Here is an 18,764-nt window from a genome sequence, read left to right as displayed (position 1 = left end):
AAAAAAAAGCAAATATTAACACATCACCTTTATCTCACCTCCAAGGCATAAAGATGGCTCTTAGTGAATCTGTGTCTGGAGGACCCAGTGTCCCTAATTCTACCTGCGAGGCTTCTTAGTACACATCACTAGTTTCAAGTTAAATGTTATATTAATATATGTGTCAGTAATCTTCTGCAGCCCTTTGTTGTCAGATGTTGCTATATTGGCACTGTAATACTATTCATGACAAATCTATACTGCATGGGCGAGGCAGGAAGTCGGGTCTGCCATGTGCAATTGAAGGCCTTCTGAGCTATGCTTGATCAGGTCACATGAGGCCAGATGTATTAAAACAGCATTTTGCAATTCTCAAATAGCGATTTTTACCGAATCGCTATTTGGGAATTGCAAATTGCTATAGATGTAGGAATCACCAACGATTTGGCGATTCCTTAATATTACATAATAGCGATTCGGTAAATAACGAATTGCTGTTTGGTAATATTACTCCATTTGTTTCTATGGCTGAAAGGCCAATGGGTGTGAATGGTTTAATTGCAAATTAGCTAAGGCATAGCCAAGGGTGCCCAGAGGCCTAAGGCCCACCTGAAGCACCCCAAATAAAGAAAGTGTGCACATGTTAAGCACACACATGCCCTAGAGGCATGTGTGCGCTACATGGCACTTTGAAAAATGTGGTGCATTTTTTAAAGTTTGCACATGGCTACCATCAACTTACAGTCGATGGTAATAGCGTTCATTTAGGAAAGGATTCTTACATGTGCATTAGGGATTCGCAATTCCTATTTGCATTCACAATTTAGGTAAGCGCAAAAAATTGCAATTACCTAGATTGCAAATTCAAAGCCTTTCATACAAAAGGAAATGACATTTTGCATTTGTAAAAGGCCGTGTACGAAGGCAAAATAGTTTTATACATCTGGCCCATGGAGTCTAAATTTAGTGCCGTGAATATAGAATTTCATCATTCTACTGGTGTATTACCTTGGAAATGCATCAAGTTTGCATCAAGAATAATGCACTTTTTGTGCATAATCTAGAATTTTGATACTTAGTTTGCAAAACAAATTGTAGAAAAGTATCAAAGAGAAGATACAGAACATCAATTCAAAGAAACATAATAAAACAAGTCAACTTTGCAATATCATAAGTGCCAAATATATGTTTTTTATTTTTCATTCATCAATCCACTAACCTATGCATGCATCCACATCCATCCAACCACTGGTTCCTACATATATCTTTTGACCAAGCATGTACCATAAATCCTCCTGAGTGTGAATGTTTACTTGTGTCCATGTTGTCTGTCGCTTTATGTGCATTTGTGTATATGTTGTTGGTGTAAGTATGCTTGACAATTTGACCTATTTATGTACATGGGTGCCTGTATATGTTAACTTGCCTTTTGCATGTGTGCCTGTTGATCTGTTTGCAAGGATGTCGGTATCTGTGCTGCTCTGTGTGCATGTGTTTGCATGAGTGTTGGTCTGCACGCGAATAGACATTTGCTGCTGTACCACTCTGTCTCCAGGATTGGTTCTGTGCTATGTGGCTCCTTCCATATTATGTGGTTCTAATGTATTTTCATTATACTAAAGGCAAACCAATTAGCCTGTTTGATGATGATTTTTTGTAAAGGAAAACTCAGTTTCTCAATGACGCGCTAACATTTAATGGCATAGTTTAACAGGTATATGTTTTATCTGATTTGACCCTATTTGATCAACTGAAGAAGAGCTTTAGCAATTATTACAAACAGAGGGGTTTTGGTTCCATTCTAATGTTGATTAGCTTGAGTACATCATTTGATTTGGCAGAGGCTGTGAGCTGCTGCCAAAGGAGTCATTCAATTGCACTTTTTCCCTAGTGGGATAGCTGATTCTCAACACAAACTGTGTTAGTTATGGTAACTTGGTCAAGGCTATAGGCCTTACCTGATTATTGGGAAAAGTCACTAAAAAGACAATAGGCCTGACTCATTATTTTTGAAAAACTTATGTGAAAGCCAGAAGACCTTTAAAGGTGTCTTGTTGTTACACTGTGTTAAAGCTTGAAGACAGCTATTTTGTTACTGGGAATTTTTACAAATCACTATATTGGGTAAGGTTTTTCAAGGTATTTGCCCATTGTAACAAACCCCAGGGGTAGGAGATTTGCATATTGAGAATCCCTGTAATGTCATTTTAAGAAGGGTAGTGTAATATTTTGTCAACTTTAATTGTGTACATATTTATATTTTTATGTGTATACCGATCCTCGTAGGAAAGGTTAAGTGAACTACAGTAGGCCTGAGTTAGTATGGTGGCAAGTCAGTGATAAAGCGCAGTGTTTTATTTGATACGTATTTGCCAGTGGGGGCCATCGCATTAATTTGTCTGGGGCTGCCATTTTTGTTTCCTATTAGACTCTCACCCAAAGCAGGAGAGAGAAAAATTTAAAAGAGGGAATGAAAGAGGAAGACAGAAAAACAGTGACAAATGGCAAGAGCAAGGATGAAAAAGAACCAGCAAAAGTGAAATAAAGGAACAGGGAGTGTCTGCTGTTGAATACATGAGACATTAGGTGGAATGTAGACTACACAGCATTGGGATTTGGCACCCCCAATATTCATAGCACCGGCTTTGGACGTCCGGGCAAAAGCATGGGGCCCAGGACTTATTGTTTTACATATAAGGCACTGAATAAAGGCTATAGGCTTCATTGGTTCATTGGAAAAAGTTATGGCAGAGTCTAATATAATTTCGGAAAATTTACAACAGAAACAGAAGGGCTGAATTAGTTGTTGCAAAAAGTCATGCATGAAAGACAATAGGTCTTTAAGAGTGGATTGTTATTACACTGTGTTAAAGCTTGTAAACATGTGTTATAGATTCTCCCAGATTCTTGTAGTAGGCAAGGGCTTTACTGATGGTCCCACCCCCCAACTCCATTCTCCTTCTCTGACAAACCATGCAAGTTGAAGATTTACACTTTGATAATCATTGTAACCCTTCTGTGGATGCTGATAGTTGTTTTGCCAACTGTAATTGTATGTATATGTATACATTTCTGACTCTATGCCTGATGGTTGCCCTGTGGTAATGCTTATGCCGAATTCGGTAGGTCTGAGTTGTTTATGATGACAAGATAATGGTAAAGGTTACAGGCCTGATTGGTTCTTTGCATAAATGTTCTTTATGAAAAGTTTTGACAAATGTAGTACGTTTATTGTGAAAAGCGTTTATTAATTCAATAGACACTTAAGTTTGGATTGTCATTACACTGCGAAACGCTGCAGACATACACTTTATTACATCGATTCTCACAGATTACTGTAGTAAGCAAGGAATTTGGTGTGGTTACCCCTGTGAAAAACACTTGGAGTTGAAGATTTGCAATGTGGTAATTCTTTTAGGCTATTTTATATGGTTTGTATATCATTTTTCCAAATGTAAATGTTTATATATTCATCATTTCATCACTGATTGCCTGATGATTTCCAATTTATGTTGAATATCATAGGTCTCAGTTGGGCATGGCGACATGCCACTGATGAAGTCTTTAGGCTGAATTGGTCACTGGGAATAGTTACGTTGGATGTGGTAGATATGACCTGATTAGGAAAAGTTATTACACAGGTAGTAGGACTTACTTATTGTGAAATGCATTTATTAAAACCAATGGGTGTGAAGGAGAGGATTGTTATTGTACTGTGTTGAAGAGTGTTGTTTGGCATTTTGTTACATGGAAACTTATACATTAGCTTAATAAGAAAGGGTTTGGGATTTTATTAGCCCCTCGGATAAACCCTTTGGGCAAAAGATTTGGACTGTGGCAGTTCTTGTGTGTTGGTTTTGCTAACGTAAATTTATACATCTGTAATGTTGCTGGCTATTTGCCTGATGGGTGCCTTGTGAGGAGGTTTGTGCTTGTTTTATTAGGACTGAGATATTGATGCTGACAAGTCAACAACAAAGGATATTAGCCCAACAAGATCATTTGGGAAAACTGGGTCCGATGCCATCAGACTGTTTATTAGGAAAATTATGACGAATACATTTTGCCTGAATTATTTATTGTGGAAAGCGTATGCACAAGCAAATGGACCTGTAAGGGCCAAGTGTCATTCTACTAATTTGAAGACTGTAAACAGGTACGTTGCTGCATGAAATTTTATAGATTATGAAAGTATGCCAGGTCTATGGGGTTGGGTATCCACTTGTGACAAACCCTATAGCTTAAAGGTCCTTTGTAATGCCATGTTTGGAGGGGTTGTGCCAGCTTCAATTTTGTACATATTTATAATTTTTGGACTATAAAATAATACTTCCTTTGTGGCAGAACATGTGCTGAAAACAATACAATAAAGGCAGCAGGCTTGATTTATTTATTGTCAACATCATATGTTAAAGCCAATAGGCCTTTAAAAGTGGATTGATATTACACTGTGTTAACAGCTGTAGGCGGGCTTTCTGTTCCAAAGAATCCCACAGATTACTGCAGTAAGCAAGGCGTTGGTTACTTCATTTATCAAACACTGGGGTAGAAGATTTGCACTGTGCTACTCCTTGCTCAACCGTCTCATGAGGGCGGCCTGGCAGGTGTATTTGTCTGCCAGACCCTTTTAATTAACAAATGAATAAATAAACAAACTACATATGTATACATGCATAGAGGGTCTCTGGGTCAGCACTCTCCTGTCAGAATGTCCTTCCCATTTTGCTTTCGCCCATGAATGCACACTGCATAATGGCAATAGGGTAGCCCATTTCTGTGCCAGATCTATTGCCCTGTGAATAATGGCATTTTTCCTGATCACCTGTGCAAATTATACTGAAAATAGTGTGCTTAAGTGTCGGGCCTGGTGGTCAGACCTTTAATTTTCCATGTTTTCCTTTTATAGGTTCATTTTCATGTTGCTCCTTCGTCTCTTTTTTATTACTAGCACCTTGCTGGTTCCCCAGAGAGCCCTACTTGGCCACTCGCCTGCTGCTTATTTCATCTACAGTGTACTGCATCCTTTGCAGGCAATGTTTCTAAACCGGCTGCCCATCTTGGAATGGTATTGCCCAGTTATTATCGTTTTAAAATTCATGGATATCCACCGAGTTTAGAAGCAGTACATTATGTTGGCCACTGTGGATCAGTACAGCGATGAATCACTATACACTTAAGCGTTCAAACACAGCTGCCCAGTGCAATATTTACTGAGTGGCCATGGAATGGGATTCTGCATAGTGTATTATTGTTTTTTCGCACCAAAATGGAAAATATGTTACCTCCAAATGCAGTGTAGCGGCTGTGCTGAAACTTTAAAGAGCAATACAGTATGACTAATACTGTTGTAAGATGCCCACCGGTTTCAGGGCATCACCCTTCATCAGCCAGGATTGCTTGAATCCAGTGGTTTAGTGAGCACAGGACCCACGTCTGGGCATACCCTTCCCACTTAAGGTAAAATATGAAAAAGAAACAATTGATTGAGGGAATGCTGGACATGGGTCCTTGCTCACTGTGCCACTGGATTCAAGCTAGTAAGGCTGATGAAGGGTGACATACCCTGAAACAGTCCCAGGATGCCTGTTTCCGGTCCAGGGAGGCTTGACAGTTCGGTCTGGACTGTTCCCAGGAGGCAAAGGGCCAAGCCTGATTTGCATTTGTCTGGGTCCAAACTGGGGTGGCGTAGTGAACAAAAGAACAATGGATTTAACCCAGATCTCTTGACTAGGGGAGAATGTTTGAATTATTCAGCATTCCGTCCATCATTTGTTGAAGTTACACAATATGAAATTACACAGCATTCTCTCTCTCGAAGCTATCGCTTATTTTTTCAATTGTCTATTTACCCCTTCCTTTATTTTCAAATGTAACTTTTTATATTGCAAATTTTTTTCTTTTTTTGACTCGTTTCATATTTTTATTTTTCTAGTAGTTGTTTCGCCCATTTAGATTTTTTTGAGCCCTTCTAGTTTCCATACGTAAGATGGCAAACAATATTCTAGACAGTTGCTCTTCCTCTCTTGCAAGAAATAAGGATCCGGTATAATAGTCCTGGAGCTTGGGATCTTTCCTAAATACTAAAGACAATTAGAACTGCTGCCTTCACCCTAAAGAGTGGACAAGAAGTACTGATTTAATAAAGTGCATGAAGACAAGTAATATTGTATGTATGACCTTGAAGCAGTCACACTTCCACTAACATTTATTCTTCTGAGAGATTTTGGAGATTGTGTAAAGGAAGGTGAACTTTAGAAACAAAAAAACGCCAATGTACATTGCAACTAATGAAAACATATCACTTAGTGGGTGTAAAGATACCGAGTAGTTACTGTAATTTACTACTGAAAATTACACGCAACAGTAGGCAGTGCAACGGCTACAGCAACTAAATTCACCAGAAAATATGATATTTCTCTTTAGTAAGTAATGTAATTTTTCTATTCTCAGCACTCAGATGTAAAGAGAACAACAATCAGACAGTACATTTAGAGAGCGATGGGGGGATTGTGAGACTAGGTCAGAATGAAGACAATCAGATTGGAGAAATGAGTGCATTTCTTACTAGCTATAATTCTTTGTGCTAATGGCCATCACTGCTTGTTGACTTTTGTTTGTTCACACCCCTTTTTTTGCCACAAATTTCACATCCTAGGTTTTATAAAGATTTCAGAAAGGCCACTGTCCAGAAACTTTACCTATTTTTGCTTGGATTCTCAAAGACAGGGTTTCTTTCGAATGGTCGCACATGCTTCATGAAGTACTCAGGCTGTTGCACGCTTTTCTGGAAATGTTGGTTAATACAAGAGAAATACCCAGACAATTACTTTAGTTCAACTACTAATCATGACAGCTCCTGAGGTTATAAACAGAGATCTGTGAAATTAGCCTCCTGGGACAAAATGTAGCCTGCGGGGCAGTGCTTAATTTGTGAATAAATAATTGCCCAGGCCCTCGTCAGGAGGCGACTCCAACTTGCACCACCCATTGACCCCCCCCCTCCTCCCAGCACGGCTAATGACAGTACCAACCAACACAATTACTAATCATCAGACATCCACAAGTGTGACATTTTAGAATATTCCAGGCCCCCAAAGTTATAAGAATGGCTTGGGTGGCAAAGATTAGTCATTTTAACGTATATTGAATTGATAAACAACTGTTAGTGTGCATACGTCTAAATTAGACAAAAGGCACCACAATGTGGCAAACTGTCATAAGTGCCAGTGTTGACAATTAAGTGCTGGTGCTGAACACTGGGATCCACTGGTGCAAATTAAACATTGCTGCTGGTGTTAAAGCATCAATTGCCCCTGAGAGAAGGCTACTTCAAGGAACAGTAGTCATGTGTTGATTTGACAACACCTGATTGTCTTCTGGCGGTAGGCTTTACCAATAATCAGAGATAATGCAGAATCAAGAGACAATTAATACACTAATTCAATAAAAGGCCGCTCCGTGCTCTTACTACTATCCTTGCCCCCTTTGTGGCACAAGACCACTGTGGGGGATAGGTGAAAGAAGTAGAAGAAAAAGTAAATAAATAAGGTAAGTAAAACAATAATCGGATACAGTAATAAAAAAATAGGCTGGAAAATTATAAAGAAAAAAATTAAAGGGTATGATATAAATGTGATGGTCACACCTGAAAAAAAAATAGACAAAAGATTAGAAAACTGTGTAACATAAACAAGAGAGAAATGCCAATTGTTTGTGGCTTAGGCGTAATATGGGCTTCTTTCTGCTCTATAGGGATTCTTTTGACAAACTGTTGCGCTTGTTCTAACACTCAAGCCTGGGAACATTTATTCCAGCTACATATTTTTAACAGAGGCCAAAACTGAATTGGCACTCTGTCCTTGAGGAATGACTTCAGCTTACACCAAGGAGGGTACAAAAGTGCAGAGGGGACACACAAGCAGTCGAGCTTATGAGCAGTGGCATCTCGCCCAAGGCCTGCTAATCCACATGGACACTAAAAATGCAATTTCCTAGGACAGTAAGGCATAACTGAAGGAGTGATCTGAGGAAAGACATCATTTAAGGTGTTTATGGCCTGGCTCGTCGAACCAGCAAAAGCAAAGTCAATTCCAGCCGGGTTTTCAGGACAGCCCACAATTAATATTTATGAGGAGAATTTACATAGAAATCCATTTGGTGGAGATTATTTGCGCGTTTGTTGGTCGTTCTGGACACCCTGCTGGAGTTTGTATTCAGTGTCTTGAAGGTCTCAGCCCTAATATTTTTGTACAACTCAAGGGCACGAAAAGCAGTCCTCAGGCAGCTACATTGCTTAGCTTGTAAAGAGCACCGCTCAGTGGCGGCTCGTCCGCTAAGGCGGAGGACGTCGCCCCACTGCCTTATGAGCAATTGAAAAAGGGAAAATAAAACGATAATAACGCAATGGTAGTATCATTCTATTTTTCCATACTGTCTCATTTCTCGGGTGGGGCTAGGCTGTACAGATTTAGGGGGGGGAGTAGTGAGCACTTTCCAAGTGCACTTGACGGTTTGGCCAGCAGTCTTGGGACGGCCAAACGGTCATGCACATTTTGCATGTTCTCCTCCAGGCTGTAATACACAGCCTGGGTGGAGAACATGCAGAGGCTCATAGTCCCTGTCTGAGTGCCGACCCACGGTCATGGTGACAGCAGCGTCGTGATTGGCTTAGGGGAGCCTCTCATGACAGCAGCGTCGTGATTGGCTTAGGGGAGCCTCTGTGCTTCCTGCTTCGGACTGGAAATCAGGAGAGACAAGGAGAGGCCCTCCCCTGCCCCCCTCCTCCCCGACCCCATTAGGTTGCAGCCGCCACTGGCACCACATCAAAACCTGTGCAATTCTGAATTTGCAAGGAGGGCCTTACAGCGCAAACTGCATACCTACATATACTTCCTTCAAATCACAACTCCATTATTCCTTATGCACTGTTTACACTATGTTGTCAGTCATGTATTGCTAAAACATCAAGGACCCGAGGACACAAACTGTTGCAGCAGATTCTGAAGGCAAGTCTAGTTGTTTAAGTTTTGTTTCTCGTGCCTTCGTTTGTGAATTTTTGTACGGCAGCTCCGCACTCTATCCAGAGTGTTCTATGAAACTTTGAGGGTGCATGTAGCTGTACATTTTTGCACAGCGCGGTCGGTAAAATGCAGAAAGAATTTAAAATGTTCCTATGGATGTTATGTTGTGTTAAATCCCCAAAAAATCCACATTTTTTGTAAAGCGCACAATCACCCGTAAGGGTCTCTAGGCGCTGGGGGCCGTTGGGAAGATTAGGCAAGCTAATGCCCAGAGTCACATGGTGTTGGGCTAATCTGCCGCTGGTGCCGGGGATCGAACCGTGATCCCCAGATTCCGAAATCAGTCGCACTAGCCGCGGTGCCACACCTCTTCCATGTGTTATGTTCCCTCATGACCTGCACACATCACGTACAAATATTTTGCACTCGATCGCTGAGATGTAGGGCAAACACCGAATTCTTGGATGCCATACCATTGGAATGTCAAAGATTATATAACCCAAAATGCAAAATAAGACTTAAATAATGTACACTCAGGGCCTGCCATATAACATGTTCAAATCTCAGGGAAATCTTCAGTCCACAACATTAACAGAGAGGCTGCCATCACGACATTAACTTGGCATCTCCTTCTATGAAGGTGCGGGTGAGGGAATAGGTGGTTGGCCAGCCGGCTACAGTTTTTCACTATACATTTTCTCAGCTCGTATTACACAGGATGTATGATAGTACAACGCGATCATTTTGATCGCAGTACTTTACATCGCGGATTTTACAACGCAAGTCGTTACAACGACTTGCGTTGGAGGGCGCGGATTGAGGATTATTATAGTTTTCTATTCTAACACCAGTCCACGTAACAGTAGGGAAGGTGTTGGAATAGAAAATTACAATATTCTTTAACCAACAGCGCCATCCAGTAGTAACGACTTGAGTTGTAATGGCAGCGTGGTAAAGGTCGTGCGGTGGAAACACCGCGTTGTAAACGGCGTTTCCCATTACACTTGTACTAATACAACCTTGGCGGGGTATATGTGCGGCTGGTGACCACAGGAAGCAGCAGATTTTCTACAGCAGGTGTCTCGTTCTGTACACTCTGAAGAGCCCAATTTAAAAAGATTTTGATGGAAATGTGACCTCCTCTTACACTCGCACTTACTCCTAAACATTACATGAAAGTCGTGGCTTCTCTCGCTTATGCTCACTTCTTGTGTCAAGAATACTACAAGATACAGAAAATTCATAGTGAATTGTGCCAGGTGTGAACAGTTGCAACTATTTTTTTACACAGCAAAGGAAAAGATACTGAAAGTTGCTTCTGAATGGCTTAACAAACTTCCCAGCAAATGATATCTCATGGAGAAATTCTAAAATAACAACTGTGAAATAAAGCCTTCCTCTTACAAGGCAGTGGTAGCATCTGAACCTTTAAATAAAGCTACGATGGCCTTTTTTTAACACCGTTAAAATAATAATAAAACACAACACTGATAAATGTCTCTGTAAATATACGGACAGACAGCTCTTGTCCCTTCTTGTGGGTCAAGGGACTTTAAAAAACAGTTTAACATGTTATTTATTACAACACTAAATACTGTTTCCTTCCATTTTTGACACCTTGAAAGGGTAACAGAATCATATTTCTCTGCAATGATATATGTAGGTGAGACCACCATGTCCACAGAAATCCAGAGGGAGTCTCAGTAACCGAGTTAGTTCTCTGTCATGAACTAGTTACCAGTCCAGACCAAAGAGCCAAGGAGTGCAAGCACTTAATAGAATTTTCCACAGGCATGGCCACGAATGTTCAATCCAGACACCCTCATACCAGTGTTTTGGTGCATTTCACGTTCTTTCATTCCTGTATGTCCCCCTTTTAGAATTGTTCTTTTCTTCCATGTCACCCATTTGCAGCAATCAAAAGGGTTCTGCAGGAAAATCGAACCAGACAAAATGCTGGGCTCCTCAGACCAGTCACAGGCGACGCAGAAAAGTGGGGCCACAGCTGCACGTGCTCTTGTAAATATACATCTATATACATATATGCATTGTATAATTTCCTTTTATAGGAGTTGGAGTTTCTAAACGGCGTATTCGCCCTGGTGGAAATTGCATTTGGCCATTTGCAAATGATTTCTAAAGGATCCAGCTGCAACATATGGGAATTTTGGACAATGAACTTTATAATAAAAAAAAAAATAAGAGTAGAATTTTCTCCATAGCACCTTAATATATGTTCAAAAATTCACATACCAGCAGCTGGATCGAGTAGAAACCATTTTTCTTTGGGCAACTGGAATTTCCTCGTAGGAGCGTGGTTTTCAGATTAACTTTTCAGGCCAAACAACAAAACCTGTAGTTGCACTCTATTTCTCAAGAAACTTGCATTTTTTAGTGAAACCCTAGGGGGGGCTCAGAAAATATTGTTATTCCTTTACATTAAAATAATTATGGTTTCTGGCGAAATCTGAGCAATGTAATCACAAGATATCTATTGTATGTTCCTTAACCACTTGGATGCTAAGGGTCATTAGGCCAAAATAATGAGATTTCCATTTAAATGAATGGGCAGTGCATGACGAGTTACCCTTGTCATTAGCAGCCAAGTGGAGGCTTGACCTGCAGATTCAGTAATGAATAAACCGGGATCAATGCACAGTGCGTAACAATACGGCAATTACGTCTATTTACACTTTGTTGTGAAGTGAACCTTACTGCATTTTTCCTGTGGATTTCCTCCCATCTCCTTATTGCACACACCTCTTCCCAAACAATCCTAACCCTTAAAAAAATCTGATAATATACAATAACATCCATATTAACATTCAGGAGCCGATAATTCAAACTAAACAAAAGAAAGAACAAAGTCGAAAAAAAGTGCACAAGGATTAAACCAAAGGCCTGGGAACAATCTGGAGAGCTAAGAGGAGAGAATAGCACGTCGTTGGATCAATTTCCCATAAGGCAACATGTTACCTTGGCCCAACCCCCTTCTGATGTCAGATGGAGTTTTGTAATACTTAGGTCAAAGTTCAGAACTTGACTTGTTTCAGCTTATCAATGTGGTAACAGAGTTTCAGTGCAGGGCCCAGTTTTAAGCCCAAATACTTCATGATCATGTCACTCTTCAAAAGGAGTAAGGCATTCCCATCAATTTCCTGTAGAAAAGAAAACAGAAGACAATATGTAAAAAATAGTATCACAATAGTTAAAATACTCAGATATTATAGTCCATATTTACGATACATATATATATTATTTAGGTTGAGGGACCGTAGGCCAAGCCGGAAGTCTGCAGAATTATTGTTTCTTAGAGTGGCTGCTTCATCCCGCCTCTCTTTTCGTCTATCCTCCATTGGCTGGCTTCCTAAACGGAGGCCAGCCATTGGAGGAGAGATGCGTCACTCCAATTTAGCCCCGTCTTTTTCGGATTTGGGGGCGTAAGTTTTGCTGTTCTTTAGACAGTGACGTTGTCTGTCACTCAGAACCACAAAACCACGCCCGAGTCCGAAAAATTCGGAATCTTGCGGCCGCCATTTTTTTTCACCGCAGTGAAGGTGAGCATCGAGCCTCTGCCTCTGCCCCCGTTTATGCCGTTTTTAGTGCTCCTGCACCCCTGTTTGATGCTCTCTATCTCTTATGCTGCCCCCACAGTCCCCCAGCCCCCTCTCTGCTCGATGCGCATGTTCCCCAACCCCTCTACGTTCTGCATCTTCGGCTTTCTCCTCCCCGCCCCCTCCTGAATGCTTCTCGCTCGTCCGTCACCCCGTCTCGTCTCTGTGCCTTGTTCTTGTTTCAGTCCGCTCCATCTGCCTCTGTCGTGTCTGGTATTGTCTAATGGCACTAGGTGTAGATCCTGATGGCATGTTCGGCTCCGGGGCTCATGCAAACTGCCCTGAGTAGTGCCTAGCTCCGCCCGACTCGGCATTTCGAAGCACACACACACACAGGTAATGCTTTTCCCCGCTCCTTCACTTTTCCTAAACATTTCTGCGATGGCCTCAGCATCCCGCATCACCCCGTGCCGAGAGTGCAGCAGGGGACTAGAGGGGTGACACCGACGGGGGCCTGACAGCCCCCCTCTCCCCCACACACACCCACGGAGCATCAAATACAACCCGCAGCGGCCCTGATGTTATCTGCTTCTGTCCTAGCAGAGGAAGACTGACCCTAGCTGGCATCTGGGAGCTCGCCCACTCCGAGCATCAGAGGGTCTGCACCTGGCGGGCCCGAGAGGACCCTCCACTCCGAGCAGCTTGAGGTCAGCGACTGGCTAGCGCCTGGATGCTTCTCCGATGCTCTGCGAGGTAAGACATGCCCCCTCACACCCCCACCCCCTTGGACCCCAGTTTTTTGGTGTTAATTAGGATCGCAGGCCGGTGCGCGTCCACCCGACGATTCACAACAGCTCTCCCAATGCCCCTCAGTCCTGGCAGCGTCCCCTGCTATTCTAATACTCCCTCTGCCCCTCCTCCCCCCCCCAGCGCCAATCCTGATCTGCTGCCCCTGCGCCTCCAGTAACGGGACTCGCCCTCAGCTCTGACAATGCCCCTCAGTTCTGGCTAATACCTCCTCTGCCCCTCCTTCCCAGCTCCAACCCTGATCCGTTGCACCCCCAGTAATAAGACTCCGAATCACCCTCAGCTCTGCCAATGCCCCTCAGTCCTGGCTAATACTCCCTCTGCCCCTCCTTCCCAGCTCCTCCAGTAATGGGACTCGCCCTCAGCTCTGACAATGCCCCTCAGTTCTGGCTAATACTCCCTCTGCCCCTCCTTCTCAGCTCCAACCCTGATCCGCTGCACCCCTAGTAATGAGACTCCGAATCGCCCTCAGCTCTGCCAATGCCCCTCAGTCCTGGCTAATACTCCCTCTGCCCCTCCTCCCCAGCTCCAACCCTGATCCGCTGAACCCTGCACCTCCAGTAATGGGACTCGCCCTCAGCTCTGCCAATGCACCTCAGTTCTGGCTAATACTCCCTCTGCCCCTCCTTCCCAGCTCCAACACTGATCCGCTGCACCCTGCACCCCCAGTAATGGGACTCGCCCTCAGCTCTGCCAATGCACCTTAGTCCTGGCTAATACTTCCTATGCCCCTCCTTCCCAGCTCCAACACTGATCCGCTGCACCCTGCAACCCCAGTAATGGGACTGGCCCTCAGCTCTGCCAATGCACCTTAGTCCTGGCTAATACTCCCTCTGCCCCTCCTTCCCAGCTCCAACACTGATTCGCTGCACCCTGCACCCCCAGTAATGGGACTGGCCCTCAGCTCTGCCAATGCACCTTAGTCCTGGCTAATACTCCCTCTGCCCCTCCTTCCCAGCTCCAACACTGATCCGCTGCACCCTGCACCCCCAGTAATGGGACTCGCCCTCAGCTCTGACAATGCACCTTAGTCCTGAAATGCTGCGGTCGCTGCCTCGGCCCTGACCTGCGGCACCCACTGCTTCTAATGCACAGGAGCCAGCCGATCCCTGCAGCATGCACCAAACCCGCTGTGTAAAGGTGGCTGACACGTGGAACTCATCCTGTGCGACGCAAGTCACACAGTGTTATTGTGGCAACAACAAAAACGTCGGAAATGCCCACGTTCCATCAGCCTCTGTCGTGTTATGCTTAATTTACTGACAAATGCTGTCCCCACTAATACGTTCTGATCAGCGTTGTTTTTAGTGCGAAATAGGCACTAGGCCTGGGATGGTGGAGATATACTTGGCTGTCCAGTAGCAACGTAATTACTTTAGGCAGTGGGATGTAGTTCAGGACCCCAAGGAGACTACTCCGGGATTGAGAAGTTAATGATTCATTTTGTTGCTCGATTGCTGCAGCGTTGTGTAAGCTTCTCTCTCCCATTGGCAGTAAAAGAAAGCGTTTCTGGACTATTCTGGAGGTGTGCCAGTATTTGCAGCATTTGGCGTCCTGTGTATATATTCCGACACACGAACTATGTACGTTTGTTTTCTTCGATTTTATTTAAATACTTGGTGTGCTGACATGGAAATAACCTGACCTTTTTGCACCAGGTATGGTGATGTTTGATCCTCTAGATTTTTTTTAGTGCTATATGTCGTGTTCAATACTTGTTCGTTCCTCTTTTAGGACGCATTGCCATGGTGAGCGAGTTGAGCAAAATTCAGTATTACTGAAGAGAGGAAACCGGAGACTCGGAACTGCCTCTTAAAACACTTCACTATTGTATTGGGTCATATGTATATTTGTAATAGTTTATAACTCGTTCGAAATTGTGTATTATACTGAGCCACCTTCATTTTACAGCTTATCAGCGTGGTGAAATGTTATGCTTAATTTACTGACAAATGCTGTCCCCACTAATACGTTCTGATCAGCGTTGTTTTTAGTGCGAAATAGGCACTAGGCCTGGGATGGTGGAGGTATACTTGGCTGTCCAGTAGCAACGTAATTACTTTAGGCAGTGGGATGTAGTTCAGGACCCCAAGGAGACTACTCCGGGATTGAGAAGTTAATGATTCATTTCGTTGCTCGATTGCTTTTTGTGTATACAAGCAAATATGCATTCACATTTGTAGTAGAAGCTTCACTTTTTAAAGCAGTAGTGTTATATTGCTGTCCAGCACTGTTCTAGGCCTCCCCAGATCTGCCAAACACATGAACACAGTTGTTATACAGCTCTCCACCTTTCAACAATTACAGAGGGGTTTGGATCATGTAGCCACCCGTTGGTAAACTCCATAAGAAGTGGCTGATGATCACCCATCTTCATGACCAACAATGGGGTCTAACTTCTGAGTGCTAGGCCTTCTTTCATATCACCACCCCGTTGGCAATACTCCAAAAGATGTATTCCAACCCTGTTAATAGGAGGACGCCGATCATGTGCCAACTTCTGAAAGATAGCATTTATGATTTTAATGAGTTGACGTAACTCTTTGGGGTGGTTTTCCGACTGCCACCCTCCTCAGACCCTTGCAAATTGCGGGAGAGCTGCCACCTACCTCACCAATCCACTGCATACAGCCTTGGTCCTCCATCTACTTTGTCAAGAGCTTGATTGTGGAATTGTTAGGTTAGAGCAAGTATGTTTTCATCCATATCCAAAACACTGCGGTATAGATACTACACCTCCATTTCCTCCACCAAGTACAGTAGGCTCTTAGTGCCTTTTCTAATCTACAGGTCTTGCAGATTGTGACTTGTTTTAATCACTTCAACTCTTTTAGGTTACCACACTTAGAAAACCCAATCAGAGATTTCTGGCAAATGAACCACTTCTTTCTAGCCAGCCTTATTATATTCCAGAATCCTTTTGACACTGCTTGTAGTGCTTCATCAACTTGACTAGTCTCCTGGAGACTGGTAGTCTTCCATTTATCTCATTACCAGTGGAGATGGGTGGTAATACAACCTACACTTTATCTGCTGGTTTGAAAATGAAATGGTTATTGTAATTAATTTCTTCCAACTTACCTGTACCAATTGGAACAGTAGTATCGTTTGTACATACCATACATCCTTTGTCTTTCTCTGTTGGTCTTGCCCTTACCCTAATTCCACTGATTACTTGAAGACCTATTGCTGGATGGCATGCATACTTGTTGCCATCCCCCTGGAGGTGATTGAGTGGCTTCTACCGACCTGGCAACTCATTGCGTCTGGTTGGCGAACTACATTGACCTGACCAAATATTCTGATTTAGCAGTTCTGATTCAATCTACTTCACAAACACTTTTGGGTCCTCTGACCAGCCTTTCCATTGGTCTGTGAGGACAGCCGACAGGCATACATCGACTTCAATGGCTTTTAAGAGTTGGTTGGTAGCCCCCCATTCACTTCATCAATCCCTTTGAGACTGCTGGTAGACTTCCACCTGTCGTCCGAATATGGCAGACATGTTTTTCTCTTTCTCACTAACATATTTTAGATTTTTTTATATATATGTGATAAAAGACCCCCTGCCATATTTTATAAGGATATTGCAAGTCACTACATTATAACTTAACTCTCTCTCTCTAACTCACTACCTCACTCACTCTCTATCTCACTACCTCACTCACTCTCTTTCTATCTCACTAACTCACTTTCACTCTCTCTATCTCACTACCTCACAACATCACTCTCTGTTTATATCTCACTACCTAACAACATCCCTCTCCCTCACTACCTCACTCTTTCACTACCTCACTCTCTCTATCTCACTACCTCACTCTCTATCTACCTCACTCTCTCTCTCACTACCTCACTCTCTCTCAATTTCAATACCTAACTCTCTCTCTATTTCACTACCTCACTCTCTCTCTGCTAATGCAATAGGTCTCACATTTGCAAACAATTCAGCTATTGCAAATAAAAATGACAATGCCATTAATTTAGTGATGAAAAAAAATACAAAAATTATGAGCAATGCCAATAGCTCTACCTATAATATTGCCGAGACCATTGCATTGTAAATGTTTGTTTCTTTTTATCTTGCTCAGGGTTCATATACACGTGCAAGTCCAATTATATAAAATATAAAATCCTATTCCTAAACCATTCAATGCCCTATCAAATTGCCTTTTATATGAAAAGTCATATGTAAAATGTATTAATCTTATTGTTGTGCACGCCAAGAATGGTTAATCTGTGTGGCAGAGTGAAAGAACAAAACGTGTATTCCACAGCGGTATTTTACCTAACATTTTTCATTCTTTTTCCTTCTTAAAAAACATTCTACCGAAAATTGAAAGCCATCTCTTCTTATTATTAGATAGTGGAGCAGTGGGGCAGATAGAAATTTAATTACATCCATTCTCCTATGTCCTACCTCCCAATTCGAGAAGCAGCTTTTGAGCATTACCATAATCAAATGTACTAAATTTAGCAACGGAAATTGCATACTTGGGATCAGATCTCGGTTTTAGTAGGTGACCAAAAATTGGGGGCTTATGGAAAAATTTGCTGTATCTGCCTCTAACTATAAATATGTGTAATTTATAAAAATAATAAACAATGATATTCCAGTAATATGATGATCACACACTTGTACTGAGACATCTGTGGCTCACACTGGGCACGTCTCTGGCTCGTGAGCTTTTCAGGTACAATAGGTGCACTACCCACTAACCAGGGAACGCTATCACCGGTTGCACCACCCTACTGAGATGCATTTTATCTCCAGCACCAGGCGCATCACTGTCGCGTTTCACTCCCACGGTGGATATACGCAGACTTTTATACCTTTATATTAGAAAGAGTATTGTGCGGTGCTTCATAATACCACTGAGGAATCTACTGATCGCTACTGCAAACACTTAGAACTTCCTGAGGCAAGCGTGCCTAGATAACACGGCAACACGAGACTACATATACCAGCATGCCCCACCACTGACCCCGCAGTTGACAGCACTCGCTAAACACACCAGACCGTAAATTTGCTGATGCTAAATAAATGGTAGATATTACATCATGTGGTGACAGCAATGTTTAGGTATACTATTATACCATGGAAATACTTTTAACCTATTTTAACTATTAAGAGATGGTGGCCATGGCATTTCATGTACACTGTTTTCAAACTGCCAAGTGTCCGTTTTCTATGTTAATTACTTACAGGAAGTGTTTGAAAGCAACCACTAATTGTTGCATTCTGTGTTTTTTGTAATCGGGGTATAGTCAATAGCAAACACACAATACTATTCTGTGTGCAGCACTGAGTAGCCCCAAGCTATTCCTGCTCACTTATAAATCATGCTGGCAAGGCGCTTCACTGCAACATGGAGTTAGGTTTGCACTATGTGAAATGTATGACATA

The 18,764-nt window shown here is 42.5% G+C and overlaps 1 protein-coding gene across 2 annotated transcripts in view; it reads right to left on the bottom strand.

Annotated features, from left to right (window-relative positions):
- Positions 1–9,955: 9,955 nt before the first annotated feature.
- Positions 9,956–18,764, bottom strand: part of SCML4 (Scm polycomb group protein like 4) — a 488,412-nt gene continuing 479,603 nt past the window's right edge. For both annotated transcript variants that reach the window (XM_086926686.1, XM_086926687.1), the window contains one exon: positions 9,956–12,157. In XM_086926686.1, the coding sequence (XP_086782812.1) occupies positions 12,032–12,157 (126 nt within the window). In that variant the 3' untranslated portion in view covers positions 9,956–12,031. The remainder of the gene's footprint in view (positions 12,158–18,764) is intronic.

This window comes from Lissotriton vulgaris, chromosome 6 (genome assembly GCF_964263255.1).
Source record: "Lissotriton vulgaris chromosome 6, aLisVul1.2, whole genome shotgun sequence".
Lineage (NCBI taxonomy): Eukaryota > Metazoa > Chordata > Amphibia > Caudata > Salamandridae > Lissotriton > Lissotriton vulgaris.
This window is presented reverse-complemented; position numbering and strand designations above follow the sequence as displayed.